At 48.5% G+C, this 23,304-nt stretch overlaps 1 protein-coding gene across 2 annotated transcripts in view; it reads right to left on the bottom strand.

Annotated features, from left to right (window-relative positions):
- The window catches only part of gria2b (glutamate receptor, ionotropic, AMPA 2b), a gene marked incomplete at both ends in the record, with an annotated part of 32,739 nt that extends 11,085 nt beyond the window's left edge, over positions 1 to 21,654 (bottom strand). The window contains 4 exons of one of the 2 annotated variants that reach the window (XM_079745086.1): positions 456 to 509; positions 2,180 to 2,376; positions 6,075 to 6,314; positions 21,552 to 21,654. In XM_079745086.1, the coding sequence (XP_079601212.1) occupies positions 456 to 509; positions 2,180 to 2,376; positions 6,075 to 6,314; positions 21,552 to 21,639 (579 nt within the window). The remainder of the gene's footprint in view (positions 1 to 455; positions 510 to 2,179; positions 2,377 to 6,074; positions 6,315 to 21,551) is intronic. The other variant, XM_079745087.1, reaches the window with a different exon arrangement.
- Between the last annotated feature and the right edge of the window lie 1,650 nt (positions 21,655 to 23,304).

Raw genomic sequence — 23,304 nt, 5'->3', positions numbered from 1 at the left:
TCATCTATCACCATCATCTATCACCATCATCTATCACCATCACCGTCATCGATCATCTATCACCATCATCATCATCACCATCATCATCATCATCATCATCATCATCATCATCATCATCTTCTTCATCACTAACACCATCATCATCATCATCATCATCACCATCACCATCATCATCATCATCTTCATCACTAACACCATCATCATCATCATCATCATCATCACCATCATCACCATCATCACCACCATCAGCATCATCACCATCATCATCATCATCATCATCATCACCATCATCATCACCATCATCATCCTCCTCATCATCATCATCATCTTCATCACCATCACCATCATCTATCACCATCATCATCATCATCACCATCATCATCATCATCACCATCATCATCAGCATCACCATAATCCAAAAGTGTAACTTTATTATTCATAACAGAGCGACCTACCAGATTGGCGATGATGTAATGGTAGCCTTTGACATGTCTGCCAATGGTGACGACCTGGAAAACATAAACACAGGGAATAACCTTTTAGAAAGACTTCAATAATTGATCTCTGGAACGTTTATATAAAATAACAAATTTACTGTGGATGTTTTTCTCATAAAATGGGTTAGCAGACTACATTATTCATTTTACACACGTCCTTAGAAAACCAACAGAGGCTAGCTGATGAAGGCTTACATCTAGAGGCTAACATAAAGAGGCTAACAGGTAGAGCCTAACATATAGAGGCTAACAGGAGGAGGCTAACATATAGAGGCTAACAGGAGGAGCCTAACATATAGAGGCTAACAGGAGGAGCCTAACATATAGAGGCTAAATGATAGAGGCTTACATATAGAGGCTAACAGATAGAGGCTAACATCAAAGAGCTACATTAGGGGCTTACATATAGTGGCTAACTGATAATGGCTAACATATGGAGGCTAATGGCTAATGGCTAGCTACTGAGGTTCACTGACAGAAGCTTAATGATAGATGCTTACAGATGAATGCAAACTGATATAGGCTAACATGTAAATGCTGAATAAAGCTAACTGAGAGTGGCTAACGGAAAGAGGCTAACAGGTAGGGGCTAACTGAAAGAGACTAGCTGATTGAGTCTAACTGGTAAAGACTATTTGATAGAGGCAAACAGATAGTCAAACAGGTAGAGCTGCTAGAGGCTAACAGTAGAGTCTATCTAATTGAGATTTACAGTAGAGGCTATCCTGTCTCACCACTACGCTAGCTCCCCATCCCAGGAGCTCCTTCGCAGTGCCAGAGTGAATAAGTGTTGCTCCAAAGGGAACAGTGAATAGAATACCTCTCACTACAGGTGTACAGATATCCTGCACGTCTTTCTATTGAGGAGGTATCTTTCTAGAGCAGCGACCAAAGCAGCAGGAATATTCCTATTTGATAATCCGCTTCTCAGATTAAGACGGTTGAAAGGTAGGATGGTGTTTGAGCTGTCTGTATTCAGGGGGCTTCAAAGAGTCGTCAACGGGCTTAACGGCGTAACATCAGCCTCTCTGTGCTCTGCGCTTGTGCTCAGCCCTGAGCCAAAGCTCTCTCTGTTCCGTCGCTACGGCAGGGTGCATCAGAATATTACACAGAACATGAACCGGCTGCTTCTGGAGGCCTCCTCATGTACAGCTCGGGAGGTTAAGGACATTCTGCTCGCGGTGAAGGTGCTTACTCCAAGCCCAAAGGTTCTGGGTCTGATTCCAGATGTTTGCAGTCAGTGCCCTTAATAACTGCTTCCTGAATCCACAGGGAGATGGTTTCGTCGAGGAGTCGACTGCACAGCGGTCAGTAAATGGTAAACGGACTGCATTTACACCTCACTTTCTAACCAGTGGCCACTCAAAGCGCTTTACAATATTGCCAAACACTCACCCATTCATGCACACATTCACACACCGACGGCGGAGTCAGACAAGCAAGGCGACAGCCAGCTCGTCGGGAGCACTCAGGGTGAGGCGTCTCGCCCAGGGACACCTAGACACTCAGCTAGGAGGAGCCGGGGATCGAACTAGCACCCTTCCGGACACCGGCCAATCTGCTCTACCTCCTGAGCCACATGCCGCCCAGCACAGCTGACCTCGATCTCTTTAAACACAAGGCTTCTGAAAGATGGTTTCCCTCGCAGGGACGGGGTACCTGCTCCAGGAGGGGTCTCCTACCTGCTCCATGATGTCCTTGACCTTGTCCTGTTCACAGTCTAGGATGACCCTGCGCTCCTTCTTGGTCTCCAGGTCCTGGAACAGCGAGCGGTATGCCTCGTCCTTCCTCTCGTCCTTCAGGTTGCCCACGTTGATGGCCGTCACCTGCCACTTCCTCTCGGCCGCCGTGTCCAGGACCACTTGCAGGGTGCTGAGGCCTGCAGACCAGTAAGACCAGTAAGGCCAGTTAGACAAGTAGAACCAGTAGAACCAGTACCAGGACCAACGGCAGGGTATCTGAGGCCTGGGGACCAGTAAGACCAGTAGAACCAGTTAGAGACCGGGAAAACCAGTGCTCGCCCAGCAACCAGCAAACATCATGGAGGGACATTTACTACTTATCACACCACCATATCTATTGTGAACTCCAACTCTCCTCATGCTTTGCTCCTGCCCTTGCTAGGGCCTGCTGCTCTGGTTTTGATTAGCTGTTAGCGATGGTTCATTTAGCACGTGGCAGCTAGATGAGGCAGATCTGAAGTCAGTTCAGCCTGAAAATGGAGGCGTTTTATCTGAATGAATTATGGGTGGCAATTAGTGTCGTTAGGTTATTATGGTTTGTCCAGGGCCGCATGGACACTTAAACCCTACCGGTGAAGGTCTATAGAACTACAGGTCTAGTTGTACCGGTCCAGAGCTATAGAACTACAGGTCTAGATGTACAGGTCCAGGTCTATAGAACTACAGGTCTAGATGTACATGTCTATAGAACTGCAGATCTAGATGTACAGGTCAAGATCTATTGAACTACAGGTCTAGAAGTTAAGGTCTATAGAACTACAAGTCTAGGTGTTAGGGTCTATAGAACTACAGGTCTAGATGTTAAGGTCTATAGAACTACAGGTCTAGATGTTAGGGTCTATAGAACTACAGGTCTAGATGTTAAGGTCTATAGAACTACAGGTCTAGATGTACAGGTCCAGGTCTATAGAACTACAGGTCTAGATGTACAGGTCTATAGAACTACAGGTCTAGATGTTAGGGTCTATAGAACTACCGGTCTAGATGTTAGGGTCTATAGAACTACAGGTCTAGCTGTACAGGTCTATAGTACTACAAGTGTAGATGTTAGGGACTATAGAACTACAGGTCTAGATGTACAAATCTAATGCCATGATGTAAGGACTGTACTATACTTTATGTCATAGTGATGTAATCACCATGTTATTTGATTTAATGTTCTCATAGCATGATATGCTGATCAGAGCATCAGGTCATCAGGGGATGACATGAGGATTACATGAGGAATCTGTCTGGTGGAATAGGAAACGTGTTTCAGTCCAGCCTCTGTATAACCAGACACGACAACCCGTGTAGTGACATCACAGGTAACTGAAAGCATGCCCCGCCCTTGACCCCTGCCCCCCCCCCCCCCGTCTAAACACACACAATGCCATTGCCTCCTCCATCTCATAAGGCTGAGTGATTGGATGAGAACGGAGGCATGAGGGCCCTCCTAATACGATGCTAAGCTATTCACAGGGACATGAATAATGCAGGGCCGCCCCTCCAGAGCCCCACAACCCGGGAGCGTCTTGGGACCTGCTGCCTGCCAACCAGCTCCCAGGGGGGGCCGGGCCAGGAGCAGGTCCTCCTCTGAGGGGGCCAGGACCAGGAGCAGCTCCTCCTCCGGGAGGCAAGGACCAGGAGCTGGTGCTCTAGAGGCTGGAGCTCCAGGTAAAGGACAAGAGGGCGGACCTCCACTAGAGGGCGGACCTCCACTAGAGGCAGGACCGCCACTAGAGGCAGGACCTCCACAAGAGGGCGGACCTCCACTAGAGGGCGGACCTCCACTAGAGGGCGGACCTCCACTAGAGGGCGGACCGCCACTAGAGGCAGGACCTCCACTAGAGGGCGGACCTCCACTAGAGGCAGGACCTTCACTGGAGGGCGGACCTCCACTAGAGGGCGGACCTCCACTAGAGGCAGGACCGCCACTAGAGGCAGGACCTTCACTAGAGGCAGGACCTCCACTAGAGGGCGGACCTCCACTAGAGGCAGGACCTCCACTAGAGGCAGGACCTTCACTAGAAGCAGGACTTTCACTAGAGGCAGGACCTCCACTAGAGGGCGGACCTCCACTAGAGACAGGACCTCCACTAGAGACAGGACCTTCACTAGAGGCAGGACCTCCACTAGAGGCAGGACCTCCACTAGAGGCAGGACCTCCACTAGAGGCAGGACCTCCACTAGAGGCAGGACCTTTGTAAGTGCAGAACGGGAGGAGAGGAGCAGACTCCCACAAGGTGAGCCAGCGCTGTGCCTTCAGCAAACAGAAGATCTGTTCTCAATCCAACTGAACAACCATGGTTACGTGGTTCCTCTTGTTAATATATATCTGTATATATATATATATATATATATATATATATATATATATATATGTATATATATCACAACCTCGTCACTATAAACCGGACAGGAGACGGTGGCCTTTAGATTGCTGCTGATCAGGACATCGGTCCTCTCTTCTTCACACGCCCACTGTCACTACCCGATCACTCCTCATGCCTCCCCCATCTCTCTCTTCACCTCTCTTCCACGCTCGTCTCTCTCGCTCTCTCTCTCTTCAATTCTCTCTCAATCTCTCCCTCCATGTGTCTATGTGTCTATACATATACATATATATATACATACATATTCTGTAAATATACACACATACATACATACATACATACATACATACATACATACATACATACAATATATATGTATATATATATATATATATATATATACATACATTATAGGTATATGCATATCTCTACACAGGGCACCAGGCCATCGGAGTACGGTTGCCATGGGAACGAGGGGATGCCATTGACCTAATTAACATGACGCTCCGGGACGGGGTCATGGCAACAGGGAGACCCTCGGCCGCGCGTAGCGATAGCATTAAGATGTGCGTAGCGTTAGCATGAAGCTAAACAAGCTAGTATACTTCCTGGTTACCGTCTAGAAACCGACTAAACTGTGTACTGTGTGTATTGTAAACTGTATTCTACTGATCAACATACTGTACTATATACTGTGTTTACTGTACTATCTCACACCCAACATATAGAATATACTGTAACTGCATGCTGTAGTATAATCTTGTAAAAATATATAATGTTTAGTTCTCAATCTACTACACAACCTATATACTTAAAGGGTTAGGCAACAGTGACGAGGGTTATGGTGGTGTTGTGTCTCCTGGTGATGTGTTGTTTGATACGTTTAAACTCCACTTTATAACGGGAGGGAGAGCATGATACATTCACTAGTGATTTACTGTTGGTTGAAAGCTGTTCAGTCAGCAGCTTTGTTAATCTAATTACTCAATGGGGCAGTTATACTATAGTAAAAGTACAGTAATACTGCAGTAATTGTAGCAATATCTGAGCTAGTGTGCAGTCTGTCTTTTTGCTATTTATTCAGATTGAATATAACAACAAATAGATGTAAAACATTCTGATACTGTTACTTCTGATAACCTCTGTAGTCCCTTTATGTGTGCGGTGTATCTGCGTCTGAACAAACTGGTTTCAGGTTGAAGGTAAACGTTACGTCATGTCCACGAGGTCGTGACTTCTGGAGCGCATTACCCGAGACCCACTGGGGTCTCAGACAAGAATGAACACAACCTTCAACACCTACAGCATGACCACGGTATCTATCACACTGGGCAGGAGACAGACAGAGAGGCTGACAGACAGAGAGGCAGACAGGCAGACAGACAGACAGACAGACAGACAGACAGACAGACAGACAGACAGACAGAGAGGCAGACAGGCAGAGAGACAGACAGGCAGGCAGGCAGGCAGGCAGGCAGGCAGACAGACAGACAGACAGACAGACAGGCAGACAGTCCTACCTCGGTCGCTGTCGTAGAGGTAGGCAAACTTGTCCCACTTGTAGTACTCAATGAGGCTCAGCAGGGGGCCTTTGATGTCGGGTCTCATCTGCAGGATGAACTGCTGGGTGCCGTCCAGAGGGAAGCTGGGCGTGATGAAGGACACGTGCAGCGTCCCGCAGAACGACGTGATGGTGTTCACACTCTTCTTATCGTAGAAGCCGAAGATGGCGTACACTCCCCGGGAGAACTGGGAGCAGACTGGACAGAGGACAGAGAACCAGTCAGACCAGGAGAACCTGTTACAGAGAACAGAGAACCCGTCAGACCAGGAGAACCTGTTACAGAGAACAGAGAACCGGTCAGACCAGGAGAACCTAACACAGAGAACAGAGAACCAGTCAGACCAGGAGAACCTAGTACAGAGAACAGAGAACCAGTCAGACCAGGAGAACCTGTTACAGAGAACAGAGAACCATTCAGATCAGGAGAACCTAACACAGAGAACAGAAAACCAGTCAGACCAGGAGAACCTAACACAGAGAACAGAGAACCAGTCAGACCAGGAGAACGTAACACAGAGAACAGAGAACCAGTCAGATCAGGAGAACCTAACACAGAGAACAGAGAACCAGTCAGACCAGGAGATCCTGTTACAGAGAACAGAGAACCGGTCAGACCAGGAGAACCTAACACAGAGAACAGAGAACCAGTCAGACCAGGAGAACGTAACACAGAGAACAGAGAACCAGTCAGATCAGGAGAACCTAACACAGAGAACAGAGAACCGGTCAGACCAGGAGAACCTAACACAGAGAACAGAGAACCGGTCAGACCAGGAGAACCTAACACAGAGAACAGAGAACCGGTCAGACCAGGAGAACCTAACACAGAGAACAGAGAACCAGTCAGACCGGGAGGACACAGAACCTGTTACAGTGAACAGAGAACCAGTCAGACCGGGAGGACAGAGAACATGTTACAGAGAACAGAGAACCAGTCAGACACGGAAGGAGGAAACAGAACCCCTTTGAGTCGGGTCCTGATGACTTACATTTATTGATATATTATTATGATATATTACTGTGTGTTCTCATTGGTTCTGCCTTTCCATTTTAACACCAGCCTCTTTCCCAGAAGCTGTGATATTAAATATCTATCTATATATATATATATATATAGATAGATATATAAACACACTGGAACGTGGTCCCGGTGTTTGAATGGGAGACTTTATTAAAGTGGTCTGTGGCCATCAGAGGAGCTGTGGTCCCGGTTGGTTATCCGGACGTCCTCACCAACATTCCCCGGGGAGCGCTGGTCTCCTACCGAGAGGACTGCGGACCAGCCCCTTAACCCTCACCCCTCCCGGACCTGGACGGGGTTCAGACGGAGAGGGTCTTGGTAAAGACAGTGTCGACGGACTCGCCCCTAAACCCTCACCCCTCCCGGACCTGGACGGGTTTCAGACGGAGAGGGTCTTGGTAAAGACAGTATCGACGGACTCGCCCCTAAACCCTCACCCCTCCCGGTCCTGCTCAGACAGAGACGAGAAAGTCTTGGTAGAGACCGTATCGACGGACTAAGTGATGTGGTTATGGAGGCCGGTTCTCCGCGCTGGCCTGAGGTCCGGAGATGCGCTGCTGCTTGTAAATGCATATTGATCAGGGGTGAGTTAATCAGAGTGATTGACCAGGGGGGAGTGTCCCGCGGTGTATGTCATCCTCTCCTACACCCCGTTGCAATGGACCTCCTGACACCAGGGTCCATCCATTAGACGGCTGAAGCCCCCCTCCCTTAAGTGGTGTCAGCATCTCTGCACCGCGGAATGTGCTGCTACAGACCAACTGGACAGGGGAACATGGAGGGAGAGGGCAACATGTATCAACATGTGTGTAGAGGACAACATGTATCACCATGTATTAGGGGTGCAACGGCTAACAAAACTCGCGGTTCGGATCATGTCACGGTTTTTGGGTTATGGGTCGGATCCTTTTCGGATCAACGACAGCAAAAAAGATAACAAGACAAAAATGACTACAAATAAAATCTTCAAATGTGTAAAAACCAAATATAGTGAAAAATTAGGTAATAATCCTCCCTTTAAGCATAGTAAATATTTAAAAACATAGCTTGTGTCGACATAAATGAAAAACTTTTCTCAAGATGTCCATCCAATGTATAAATTAAATATTTTAAAACAATATAAAGTGCAAACTGAGCCATTATTCCTTCTTCTTTTAAACATGGATAGTAAATAAAATAGAAATAGCTTGTGTCCATATAAAATAAAAACTTAACTGAAGATGTCCATCCAAAGTATAAATAAAATTGTGAAATTTTTTTTAAAACAAAATAAAGTGCGATTTGAGGCATTACTCCTTCTTCTTTTTAACATGGATAGTAAATAAAATAATAAACCTGTGTCCAAAGGAACCACAGCAGACCTGGTTTTCCAACTCTAAATTCTTTTTCAAAAAGATGAGGATGTCAGACATCCTCATCTAGTATCGTAGCGAAATACAGTTTCTATCGTGTTTTATTTGTCATTTTGTAAATCCATGGTTTTCTGTTGGAAAACTCATTGCTCGGTGACCAGAAATGGAAAGCGGGGCTGGTTGTAGTCTCTTCCCTTGGTTCTAGCCCTACTGTTTAGACGGAGAACCGAGCGAAAAGACTAAAACCAAACATAAACAGCCCCATGTCCGTTTCCGGTTCAATGGGATTTACAAAATACCAAATAAAACACGACAGAATCTATATTTCGCTACGATACTTGATTAGGAATATCAACGAACATCGCTCACCACTGGGTGAGTTGCACATTTCTGAAAACAAACTTTTAGGGTTGTTTTAAGGACAGGTTTGTGAATGCCCATAGCCAGCCATTCTGTAGCAGGCGATTCAACAGGGGCGATTCAAAATGAGCCAAATACCCGAGACAGGACCAATTGTCAACATTTTGGTGTCAACCACTATAGCAGACAACTTTTTTGTTTTTGTTTTTGCATAGTCAGCAGATCCGTGGATCACTTGCGTCGCGAATCGTGAGGGTTGATCCGTACGGATCATGGTTAATCCGTGATCTGTTGCTCCACTAAATTTTATGTTGAGAACAACATGTAGAGGAACAATATGTATGACCAGAACAACATGTATCAACATGTATGTAGAGAACAACATGTAGAGGACAACATGTATCAACATGTATGTGCCGCAGAGTTGTCCTTGATACAGAGAGCTGTACAGAGAGGTGTCCTTGATACAGAGAGTTGTACAGAGAGGTGTCCTTGATACAGAGAGCTGTACAGAGAGGTGTCCTTGATACAGAGAGCTGTACAGAGAGGTGTCCTTGATACAGAGAGGTGAACAGAGAGGTGTCCTTGATACAGAGAGATGTCCTTGATACAGAGAGGTATCCTTGATACAGAGAGCTGTCCTTGATTCACAGAGGTGTACAGAGAGGTGTCCTTGATACAGAGAGGTATCCTTGATACAGAGAGCTTTCCTTGATTCAGAGAGGTGTACAGAGAGGTGTCCTTGATAAGAGAGGTGTCCTTGATACAGAGAGGTGTCCTGCGGTGCCTCGCCCCCTAACCCTCAATCGTCTTCAGCGTTCTGCTCAGACTTTGCGGCGATGAGTTAGAGTCCCGGCGCTACACCCATGAGGACAGACTGAACAAGGCTTCCTTTCAGACTCTCTCTAAACTCTGGACACTGAGGCCGGTTCCTCAGGACACACCGCTGTGATGCTAACATGCTGGTACAACCGGGGCCACGTCAACAACCACACAGCTAGAGACAGAGCGACCCATCAAGGTAGAAATAGAACGGCTGATTGTCAGAAAGACAAAGAGGTAAACACACGAGTGGTTCTGGGCTCAGAGAGCCCAACGCCTTGGGTCTTGTCCTCCCACGTGGGGCTGGTTCTGATACGATGTTCTCCATCATGTGGTAATGTGTGTATAATCAGCCGATGTGCTGGAAGGTGTTTACGTCCTAATGACACGCGGTTCTCTGAGGAGTGCTGGGAGCTGCTTTGAATAATCCCGGCGACAGAGGAGCTCTGAGCTGCGTTGATGTGGTGCTCTCCTGGCCTCCGCGGCTCAGATCACAGTCAGCTCATGCTCCCCCACCACCCCCGTCTGAGACCCAACACGCAGCCCCAGGAGGCGCCTGGGGCTGCGCTCTGATTGGCTGGGCGTCAGTAGAGGACTGGAGCCGTCAGATCACACCAAGCTCTGCTCAACAAAGAGCAACACGAGAACTCAACCCTTTAGACCGATAGAGAGAAGAGTAGAGAGTAGAGAGTAGAGTAGAGAGTATAGTGGAGACTAGAGTATAGAGTAGACTAGAGAGTAGGGATCGACCGATATGGATTTTTTTTGGATACCGATTTTTTTTCATCAGCCTTAGCCAATAACCGATACGCCGATACCGATTTTCTAGAGCCAATATTTGGAGCCGATAATACCCTGGAAATTGGAGTTCTCGCGAGAGCACAATTTGAATTTGCTCAGCGAGTCACTCTGGGAACGAGCAATATACTCGTGTATATTCTGGGGCTCCCCTGACCCAGAACATTAATCAATCACATCGATGTATCAATATAGGCGGGCCAAAAGCTTTGCTGTTTTACCAACCGGATACGGCAAGAGTCTTATCTATTGGTTAGCTCCACTGGTCTGGATACGTCACCCCTTGCATTCTTCTGATTGGTCAGTGTTATCCAATGTGTGTTAGCCGGTGATATTTTCAAATGCATGCTTGGTGCTGCCCCTCGAGTTGGCCCATTTTCATTACTCGTTGCCAGACCCTACAGCTTTCTAGATGTTGGTCTGGATTTCCAGGCTAAGTCTCCCTCAATTTACATCATAAAAATGACACAATGATAACAAATGTTACAATGTCTCAATTTAAAAAAATGAACATTTAATGAAATGAAAATCACGCCAAAAAAAAGAAAGAAATTATCCAATACTGAAAAAATGATCGGCCGATACGATACACGTAAAAAAACGCGAATATCGGCCGGCCGATGTATCGGTCGATCACTACTAGAGAGTAGAGAGTAGAGTAGAGTAGAGAGTAGAGTAGAGAGGCAGAGAGTAGAGAGTAGAGTAGAGAGGCAGAGAGTAGAGTAGAGAGTAGAGTTGAGTAGAGGAGGGTAGAGTAGAGAGTAGAGTAGAGTAGAGAGTAGAGTAGAGAGGCAGAGAGCAGAGAGTAGAGTAGAGAGGCAGAGAGTAGAGTAGAGAGTAGAGTAGAGTGGAGAGTAGAGTAGAGTAGAGTAGAGTAGAGAGTAGAGTAGAGAGTAGAGTAGAGTAGAGTAGAGGAGGGTAGAGTAGAGAGTAGAGTAGAGTAGAGAGTAGAGTAGAGAGTAGAGTAGAGTAGAGTAGAGAGTAGAGTAGAGAGTAGAGTAGAGGAGGGTAGAGTAGAGAGTAGAGTAAAGTAGAGAGTAGAGTAGAGAGTAGAGTAGAGTAGAGTAGAGAGTAGAGTAGAGAGTAGAGTAGAGTAGAGTAGAGGAGGGTAGAGTAGAGAGTAGAGTAGAGTAGAGGAGGGTAGAGTAGAGAGTAGAGTAGAGTAGAGGAGGGTAGAGTAGAGAGTAGAGTAAAGTAGAGAGTAGAGTAGAGAGTAGAGTAGAGAGTAGAGTAGAGTAGAGGAGGGTAGAGTAGAGAGTAGAGTAGAGTAGAGAGTAGAGAGTAGAGAGTAGAGTAGAGTAGAGAGTAGAGTAGAGGAGGGTAGAGAGTTCAGAGTAGAGTAGAGTAGAGTAGAGAGTAGAGTAGAGTAGAGTAGAGAGTAGAGTAGAGGAGGGTAGAGAGTAGAGAGAAGAGTAGAGTAGAGAGTAGAGTAGAGGAGGGTAGAGAGTAGAGTAGAGAGTAGAGTAGAGTAGAGTAGAGTAGAGGAGGGTAGAGAGTAGAGTAGAGAGTAGAGTAGAGTAGAGTAGAGGAGGGTAGAGTAGAGAGTAGAGATGTTGAGAGACAACAGAGATAACGGGGATCCTCATGAGCAATATCTAACAGCGTCAGAACAACACAACGCTGTTCCTGTGTGCGTGTGTGTCAGTGTGTGTGTGTCAGTGTGTGTGTGTATGTGTCAGTGTGTGTGTGTGTGCCTGTGTGTGTGTGTCAGTCTGTGTGTGTTTGTGTGTTTGCGTGTGCCAGTGTGGGTGTGTTGGCGTTCTGAACACTGAGCTCAGTGAGGATCTGTTCCCGTGAGCAGCGCTCCATAATGAGCAGAGCGCTGATCTCTGCTCGTCCACAACTCACGCTGAGATAAGACAAGACCCACCGCAACGAATATTAATGAGCAGTCCGAGGGTTGTCACGGTGATTTAGGAGCTGGGATGTCATCAGGAGGGATCCATAATGCTGCAGCTGGTATGATTTGATCGCCACGGAAACGTGACAACTAAGAGGACGGAAAATTAACACCTCAATGTTGTGTTAGGTCGAGGGAGGAGGGGGGAGGAGGAGAGGGAGGAAGAGGAGGAGGAGGAGTGGGAGGAGGAGGGGGGAGGAGGAGGGAGAAGGAGGGGGGAGGAGGGAGAAGGAGGAGGAGGAGTGGGAGGAGGAGGGAGAGGAGGAGGAGGAGGAGGGAGAGGAGAAAAGAAGTGGAGGAGAGGGTGGAAGAGGAGGAGAGAAAGAGAGGAGAGTGTAGGGAGCAGGGGGGAGGCGCTATCTCCAGAGATAGCGTCACACAGATAATCAATCAAAGGAGGTCAAAGGTCACATTCATTTCAATGCTTTTCTGTTCCTCAGCAGAACCGTTCGGCTCCACCTGCCACATGTCATCTCCACTACAGCCCCCATCTATAGAGCACCACCTCTTGTCCCATCCATCTCCTCTATACACCATCTATCCCCGTTATTACCTTTCAGCTCTATCTTCTATCACCTCTATCTTCTATCACCTATCACCTCTATGTTCTATCACCTCTATCTTCTATCACCTATCACCTCTATGTTCTATCACCTCTATGTTCTATCACCTTTCCCCTCTATCTTCTATCACCTATCACCTCTATGTTCTATCACCTCTATCTTCTATCACCTATCACCTCTATCTTCTATCACCTATAATCTCTATGTTCTATCACCTTTCCCCTCTATCTTCTATCACCACCCCCTCTATCTTCTATCACCTATCACCTCTATCTTCTATCACCTGTCCCCTCTATCTTCTATCACCTATCCCCTCTATCTTTTATCACCTATCCACTCTATCTTCTATCACCTATCCTCTCTATCTTCTATCACCTATCCCCTCTATATTCTATCACCTCTATCTTCTATCACCTATCACCTCTATCTTCCATCACCTATCACCTCTATCTTCTATCACCACCCCCTCTATCTTCTATCACCTATCACCTCTATCTTCTATCACCTGTCCCCTCTATCTTCTATCACCTATCCGCTCTATCTTTTATCACCTATCACCTCTATCTTCTATCACCTATCACCTCTATCTTCTATCACCTGTCCCCTCTATCTTCTATCACCTATCCCTTCTATCTTTTATCACCTATCCCCTCTACGATCTCCATGAGGACTTGACTCCCACCCCAGCCATCAGAGAGCCCCTCCTGTCTCCTCCTCTGAAGCAGCGGTTCACATGACTGGTGGAGCCGGGAGAAAAGGACACACCCTCTCCTCCCAAATCTCTGCTATAGCCTGCTCCTCCAGGAGTGAGGTCCACCCTCTCCTCCCAGAGCCTGAGTGCTCCTCCTTCTCCTCCAGGAGCGAGGTCCACCCTTCAGCTGAACCTCCTCGAGCTCCTAGGTGCTCCAAGGTGACCGGAGGAACACAGAGCTAAATATAACCACCGTCCCACTTAGCTAGCCTCCTTCTGGGGCCACCTTCTGGGGCCTCCTTCTGGGGCCTCCTTCTGGGGCCACGGCAGAAGCCGAGGGTCTGGGAGGGTCTGGGGGTCTTGGAGGGTCTAGGAGGGTCTTGGGGTCTGGGGGTCTGGGAGGGGGTCTGGGGGAAGGCGGTGTTGGAGGAGGGGGCCTCTGAGGTGCTGTTCCATTAATGTCAGGACGGACGTTTGGTTTCCTAATTAACAAGGAAACCTGGTCAGTACAAGGACACACAATGTCAAAGACACGGTGTTGTAAAGGATCAAACATGCCCACACAGGCGCAAACACACACACACACACATACACACACACACACAAACATGGAAACACATACACACACACACACACACACACAAAGACACACACACACACACACACACAGACACACACATACGCACACACACACACACACACACACACACACACACACACATACGCACACACACACACACACACACACACACACACACACACACACACACACACACACACACACACACACACTAAGTGCTGTGTTGCTCTTACATTGGTACATTTGAAACATGTATATATATATACATATATATACAATGCTATATACTATATTATATATCAGCCTATATATTTAGAACAAATCTCCTGCTAATTATCTGGTCGTATTATTATTGAATATGAAATAAAAAGAAGTCTTTAGTGGCCGTCAATAAGGATGTGTAGCCTCCTCTCTCCAGCGAAGGCAAAGTGATGGAGGACCAGGGAGGAGGGGGGTTGCCATGGAAACTGAACGCTTGCATCTTTAAAGTGGGTCATGTGCCCCCTCTATTCATCCTCCAGCTGAATTAATCCATCGCTTGAAGTGTTCCTAATGTACCCCCACCCTAATGTACAACAACACCACCCTAATGTACAACAACACCACCCTAATATACCCCACCAACACCCTAATGTACAACACCATGCTCATGGACAACACCGCCCTAATATACCCCACCAACACCCTAATGTACAACAACACCACCCTAATGTACAACAACACCGCCCTAATATACCCCACCAACACCCTAATGTACAACACCATCCTAATGGACAACACTGCCCTAATATACCCCACCAACACCCTAATGTACAACAACACCACCCTAATGTACAACAACACCGCCCTAATATACCCCACCAACACCCTAATGTACAACACCATCCTAATGGACAACACTGCCCTAATATACCCCACCAACACCCTAATGTACAACAACACCACCCTAATGTACAACAACACCACCCTAATATACCCCACCAACACCCTAATGTACAACACCATCCTAATGGACAACACCGCCCTAATATACCCCACCAACACCCTAATGTACAACAACACCACCCTATTGTACAACAACACCGCCCTAATATACCCCACCAACACCCTAATGTACAACAACACCACCCTAATATACCCCAACAACACACTAATGTACAACACCATCCTAATGGACAACACCGCCCTAATGTAAAATGTATGTAGTAATGTACAACACCACCACCCTAATGTACCCACCCACCACCCTAATGTACAACATCACCCTAATGTACACTTTGACCCTAATGTACCCTACCACCACCCTAATATGCCCCACCCAGGTAAAGTCTAAAGTCTCTGTGCCGATGGAATAGAGAGGACTTATGTCCATGACTGATATGCATCCTTAATACCCTTAATACTGTCTGTAAGCATGTAGTAAGATGTACATACAGACGTCTGTAATACTGTATGTAGTAAGATAGACATACAGACGTCTGTTATACTGTATGTAGTAAGATAGACGTACAGACGTCTGTAATACTGTATGTAGTAAGATAGACATACAGACGTCTGTAATACTGTATGTAGTAAGATAGACGTACAGACGTCTGTAATACTGTATGTAGTAAGATAGACATACAGACGTCTGTTATACTGTATGCAGTAAGATAGACGTACAGACGTCTGTAATACTGAATGTAGAAAGATAGACATACAGACGTCTGTAATACTGTATGTAGTAAGATAGACATACAGACGTCTGTAATTCTGCCAGCAGCATGTAGTCAGTACCATGATGTCCTGGCCTGTCTCTCAGTTCGTCCCAGCTGCACCTACCACTGGATTCCTGACCGCACCCCTGTGCTGTAATCCAGGTACAGTAGATCGGCTGACCTTTCCCTGGAAACACCAGAGCACCCTGATGGAGCTGGGTCCTCACATCCACCACAGCACCCAGCTGCTGCTGCCATGACAACCGGCCAGGGATACAGGAGGGTGCTCTGGAGAGAAGGGAGCCCACGCAGACACGCAGACACGCAGACACTCAGACACTCCTCATCCAGTCTGAGCAGCCAGAACACGTCCACACAAGGAGACACTCACCCAGAACATCCAGAACACACTCACTTAGAACGTCTAGAACACACTCACTTAGAACGTCTAAAACACGCTCACTTAGAACCAGAACGTCTAGAACACACTCACTTAGAACGTCTAAAACACGCTCACTTAGAACCAGAACGTCTAGAACACACTCACTTAGAACGTCTAAAACACGCTCACTTAGAACGTCTAGAACACACTCACCTAGAACGTCTAAAACACGCTCACTTAGAACCAGAACGTCTAGAACACACTCACTTAGAACGTCTAGAACACACTCACTTAGAACCAAAACGTCTAGAACACACTCGCTTAGAACGTCTAGATGACGCTCATTTAGAACCAGAACGTCTAGAACACACTCATCTAGAGCCAGAACGTCTAGAACACACTCACCATCTGGTAGGGGGTCTACCCTAGAACCAAACCCTCTCTTATCATAATAACACAACTACTGTGTGACCAGTATATCATCAACCTATAGGAACACGCCTACTCTATGACCAGTATATTATCCTCCAATAGGAACACACCCACTGTAACAAACCCTCTCTTATCAAAGCTTCACATAGTGACAGCAGATTGAGACCTGGTCCTTTGCTCTGAGTCTCCGTCTTGGATCCACATGGATCCTGAAGCAGTAGAACCTGGTCTGTGTTGTGGACTCTCCTCAGTAGTCCCTGGTCCCCAGGTACAACCTGATCCCAGCCGTCACTCTGCCATCCGTTATCTCCTAACCACAGCGCTGTGATTCAGCGGGCCATCACAGCCCGAGGAGAGGGGGAGAGGGAAGGGGGTGCCCAGCAGGGCAGAGTCTGATGAATTGAACACGACAACCTCCTGATAAAGGTGTTCCCCCCCCTCCACACCTCTGCACCGCAAGGGGCGTCACACCGGAGTGGCACATTGTTTAAAGCGTGAGGACGTCAATCATGGGATGAGAAAGATGAAAAAACAGCTGGATACCTGAACACAGATGCACACATCCTGCTAAATACTGAGCCTCAACACAGAGACCCAACCTACACATCCTGTTAAGTACTGAGCCTTGAAACAGAGGCACAACCAGCACATCCTGGTGATAATAATGAGCCTTGTAACAGAGACATAACCTACACGTCCTGCTAAATACTGAGCCTCAACATGGACAAACAATCTGCACATCCTGCTAAATACTGAGCCTCTCAACAGAGACCCAACCTACACATCCGGTTAAAGACTGAGCCTCCACACAGAGACCCAACCTACACATCCTGTTAAATAGTGAGCCATGAAACAGAGACACAACCAGCAGATCCTGCTAAATACTGAGCCTCAACACAGAGACCTACTAAATCTTGATACTACCTAATTGTACTTTTATTTTGTCAAGCTCAGAATATTTCCTCCTGCCTTCAAAATAAGAGTCCTCAGAACATGTGCTGCCACCAGCAAGACCGATGTCATCAAGCTGCTTAATCTTTAATTCAACACAACTAATGACGTCTAATTAAAGGAAATAATTAACTCCCACGTGGTGGTAAATACTGAACACACAGACGTCCGTCCGCTACCAGGCACTGCCGTCGCCACGCGCTGAAGTCAGAGACTCAGACGAACCGAAGTCAAAGTCAAACATTATCTCGGACATGAGTGTGGTGTGTATTTGTGGCGTGTGAGTGTGTGGTGTGTGTGTGTGTGGTGTGCGTGTGTGGTGTTGTGTGTTGTGTGTGTGGTGTGGCTGTGTGGTATGTGTGAGTGGTGTTGTGTAATGTGTGTTGTGTGTGTGTGTTCTGTGTGTGTGTGTAGTTCTATCTGCGTTTGATTTCAGGGACTGAGCCTCACCGTCTTATGAATTACAATAAAACATCAGCGCCAGCGGAAAGAGTTTGGGTCTGGGGAGCGATGTGTTTTATTAGACTGAACGGAGACGTTAGAGATGAACAGAGGTCTGAAGGGAGCCTTTACTTTATTTTCAGAAGAGGGTTTTCTTTAATTCCATCCAGAGTCGGCAAGCGCACAGAGAGTCTCTCAGACATTCAGTAGGACGTCTGTCCTGAACGACGCCCGTGTCTCCTCATCCATCGATGCTTCTCCTTGAGGCCAGACCGATCCTCACGGCTAAACACCATGAAGCTCTGAGGACTCCGAGTCAACCTGCTGGTCACCAGACTGACAGCGGTACGTCTGAGTGGAGCCCTGACACACACCAGGACCCTGGTCCTCCTGTCTGTAGGCACCTGACACCCGGTATGTTACCCGTCCCCTTCATGCTTTGCCTTCTCCGTTGAGGCGAGGCGGTCTGCTCTGTCAAGATGTCCTGTTGTTTATATCTGGGCAATCTACTCCACAGGACACCGCGCACCCTCTGGAGGTCCTGGTCTCACCATCTTGTACCATCTGGATGTCCTGGTCCGACCTTCAGGTTCCATCTGGAGGTCCTGGTCCGACCTTCAGGTTCCACCTGGAGGTCCTGGTCCAACCTTCAGGTTCCATCTGGAGGTCCTGGTCCGACCTTCAGGTTCCATCTGGAGGTCCTGGTCCGACCTTCTGGTTCCATCGGGAAGGTGAGACTCCTCTGGTACCATCTGGTGGTGGTGTACTCTAGTCCATCTGGTAGGTCTACTATAGTCCACCTGGTAGGGGGTCTACTCTAGAATCATCTGGTAGGGGGTCTACACTAGAACCATCTGAAGGGGGGACTACTCTAGAACCATCTGGTAGGGGGTCTACTCTAGAACCATCTGGTAGGGGGTCTACACTAGAACCATGTGGTAGGGGGTCTACTCTAGAACCATCTGGTAGGGGGTCTACTCTTGTCCATCTGGTAGGGGGTCCACGCTAGAACCATCTGGTAGGGGTCTACTCTAGAACCATCTGGTAGGGGGTCTACTCTAGATCCATCTGGTAGGGGGTCCACTCTAGAACCATCTGGTAGGGGGTCCACTCTAGAACCATCTGGTAGGGGGTCTACACTAGTCCATCTGGTAGGGGGTCTACACTAGTCCATCTGGTAGGGGGTCTACTCTAGAACCATCTGGTAGGGGGTCCACTCTAGAACCATCTGGTAGGTGGGTCTGCTCTAGAACCATCTGGTACGGGGTCTGCTCTAGAACCATCTGGTAGGGGGTCTACTCTAGAACCATCTGGTATGGCTGATGGAATGCTGGAAGGTGGTGTAGATATTGTTTGGTTTATAGTAAACGTCTGAACAGAACCCCTAAACACCGTCCACCCAACAAACACTCGGGGTGGGGGAGTACTCAGGGTGACGGAATATTAAGGGCGAGAGAGTCCTTCGGGTGAGAGGGTGCCTACGCCGAGAGGGTGCTTAGGGTGGGGGATTACTTAGATGGAAAGGGTACTTAGGGGGAGGTACACGGGCGCCGGACCCTCCATCTCCCAGATGATCTCACGCCCCCCAGAGATGGAGGAGGAGGAACGAACAATATGCCGTAGGATCCCCTGCAGAAAGCACTTCTGACCTTCTCCAGCTTCCAGATCCTTCTCCAGGTTACAGGCCACATGCTCAGACATACTTCTAGAACATAGTACAAGGTACTACAACATCTAATTGATGACAAAACGTTTGCTTGGTTTAAAGGCAAATTAAATGATTAGATGCCCATGGGCCTGTTTTTTTATCGGTCAAATACTTTGACAACCATTAATAGTCCCAACTATTTGCTGGTGTTTAATCCTGTGATACTTTGTGTGGACGGGGTGCTGGTGTTGAGGTGGAGAAATGTGAACCAGAATCCTCTTTACATGGACACGCTGAGCGACGTTGGAAAAGAGCTGTTGTGTACCTGAAGATCTCCAGAAGAGAAGAAGAGAGCCAAGACGTATCGTGACAAAGAGAAATTCCTTCCTCATATCGCGACAGAGAGGCTCCTCCCTCGTATTGACAGAGAGAGGCTCCTCCCTCGTATCGCGACAGAGAAAGGCTCCTCCCTCGTATCGCGACAGAGAGACACTCCTCCCTCTTATCGACAGAGAGAGGATCCTCTTTTGTATCGCGAGAGAGAGAGGCTCCTCTCTTGTATCGTGACAGAGAGAGGCTCCTCTCTTGTATCACGACAGAGAGACGTTCCTCTCTCGTATCGCGACAGAGAGACGCTCCTCCCTCGTATCATGACAGAGAAAGGCTCCACCCTTGTATCGCGACAGAGAGAGGCTCCTCCCTCGTATCGCGACAGAGAGAGGCTCCTCTCTTGTATTGCGACAGAGAGAGTCTCCGCTCTTGTATCGCGACAGAGAGAGGCTCCTCCCTTGTATCGCAACAGAGAGAGGCTCCTCTCTTGTATCGCGACAGAGAGAGGCTCCTCTCTCGTATCGCGACAGAGAGACGCTCCTCCCTCGTATCACGACAGAGAGAGGCTCCTCTCTCGTACGTGATCGGGAGCACCATGGAGACGCTCCACGTTGATTCACGCCGTGGGCCCTGAGACGAACGGTTGCTTAGCAACAGACTAATAAAGCGAGCAGTCATTCATCCTGGTCATTAATAACACAGCGGGCATTGTGTGCTTTCTCTTCAAAGCAGCTCCCCTTGTTCGCCGGAGCCTCCGTCATGAATATAACAGAGAACATGATGTGCTCCACCTGATGGGGACATCTGACGGGGTTGTTGTGGTACTGTGAGCCATTACTGCTCTGATGAGGCGACTCCCTGTGTGACGCTCAGAGAACAGCGAGGAGGGCTCTCCCTCACGGCTCCATCAGCCGACAGCCCGCCGCCCCAGTACAACGGAGAGGGTTAACTCCCGCATGCTCCAGGCTGCAGGAGCGAGGAGGAGGAGAGAGGAGGAGAGAGGAGAGGAGAGAGGAGAGGAGAGAGGAGAGGAGAGACGAGAGGAGGAGAGAGGAGAGAGGAGGAAACAGGAGAGGAGAGAGGCGGAGAGAGCAGAGAGGAGGAGAGAGGAGGAGAGAGGATGAGAGAGGAGAGAGGAGGAGACAAGAGGAGAGGAGAGGAGAGAGGAGAGGGGAGAGAGGAGAGGGGAGAGGAGAGAGGAGGAGGGAGGCGAGACGCGCTCAGATGCTCTCGACTGTTGCCGTGGAAACAAACTTTCCCGTGTCGTATCAAATCACACGATGGGTGTTTTCTCTGCATTCTAACAAGTCATCACAAGACTCACACGAGTGTATTCTGATGCCATGTCTCATTCGGACGCTCGTCACCCCCTCACGAGGGGGGCACCGGGTGGGGGGGGGTAGAGACTCTGAACGGAGCGGAGACCCCAGTGTTGTTCTGGAGGAACGGGGGCGGGGTCACTTACAGCAGTTGGTGACGGCGAAGCTGTTGGCGACCTCCAGGTTGTCGATGTGCGGAGTGAGGCGGAACTCCGACGTCCCGAACTGAACCATTCCCACCCGGAAGGCCGAGTACTCCTGGTCCGCCCCGCGGGGGAACAGACCCCCTACAGACACACACACACACACACACACACACACACACACACACACAGAGTGAAACACACACACACGCGCACACACACACACACACACACACACACACCCACACACACGCACACACCCACGCACACACACACACGCATACACACACACACACACACACACACAGTCACACACACACACACACACGCATACACACACAAACACACACACACACACACACACACACACACAGACAGAGTCACACACACACACACACACACAAACACACTCACACACACACAGAGTCACACACACACACGCATACACACACACACACACACACACACACACACACAGACAGAGTCACACACGCACACACACACACACACACACACACAAACACACCAACATAAACACAAACACAGATGGAGACACAAACACACACACACACACACACAAACGGAGACAAAAACACACACACACACACACACACGGACACACACAGATGAAACAGGGACACACACACAAACACACACATGCACACACACACACACAGGCACACACACACACACACACACACACACACACACGGACACACACAAACACACACACAGGAGATAACATCAGTACGTAACACTTCCATCACATCAGGTCTTCCTCTGCTCCACACCATGAACCTCAACGAGACCCAGAACATCACATCCCGTCTGCTTAAAGAGGACCTCATTACTCAATTAGTGAACGCGTTAGTCTCCAACTAATTAAGAAACGAATGAATTATACTCGTCAACTTGTGGACACGTTATTAGAGGAAGAGTGAACCGACTATAGAGTCAATTAAAACGTCAGGCTCCGAACATTCAACTAGTGAATTCGTTACTTGCAATGAACACGGTACGATTTAACGCGTTCACAAGTGAGTCTACTATTGAGTGAATCGCTTACCAATCAACTAGTGATCCCTAACTAATCAACTAGTGAATCCCTAACTAATCAAAAAGCGAATACGTTATTCGTGAATAAGTGAATACGTACCGATCTGCACACTGGGCGAGCCCCCCACCACCGATCCCACCAGCAAGAGAAACAGAACGGAGAGATTAATCAGCCTCGGCATCTCCTCGTGGGTCCTCCTCGTCTCCTCGTGGGTCCTCCTCATGTCCTCAGATGTCTCCGTCCTCCTAATTCCTCATACGTCCTTAATAAACCTGGAGATCCGCGCGTCTCATCCGAGGAGCTCAGGGCTGAGTTGTCCTCTCTCCGGTGGCTGTGGAGGAATGGGAGCTGAGGTCTCTCCGCTCCTCCTCCGAGGTCTCCTCCCCTCCTCCTCTCCTCCTCCCCCAGCCGAGCGGAATATTAACAGGAGCCGGAAACAGCCGAGCGGCTCGCTGGACTCGACCCCCCGCTGGCGGTCCCTCGGAGAGCGGCTCGGAGCGGCGTCTCCCCCGGCGTTGGGGAGGAGGACCGGGGAACCGGAGGACCGGGGGACCGGGGGACCGGAGGACCGGGGGACCAGAGACAGGAGGACCCGGGGACCGGAGGTGTCGGGCGGACCGGCAGTATTTGGGGAGACCCGGAGATCGGAGTCCGGACACAGGAGGACCGGAGACCGGGGGACCGGAGATGTCGGGGAGA

This window comes from Pollachius pollachius (assembly GCF_949987615.1).
Source record: "Pollachius pollachius genome assembly, chromosome: 10".
Lineage (NCBI taxonomy): Eukaryota > Metazoa > Chordata > Actinopteri > Gadiformes > Gadidae > Pollachius > Pollachius pollachius.
The sequence above is the reverse complement of the archived record's forward strand: the minus strand, read 5'-3'. Positions and strand labels throughout refer to the sequence as shown.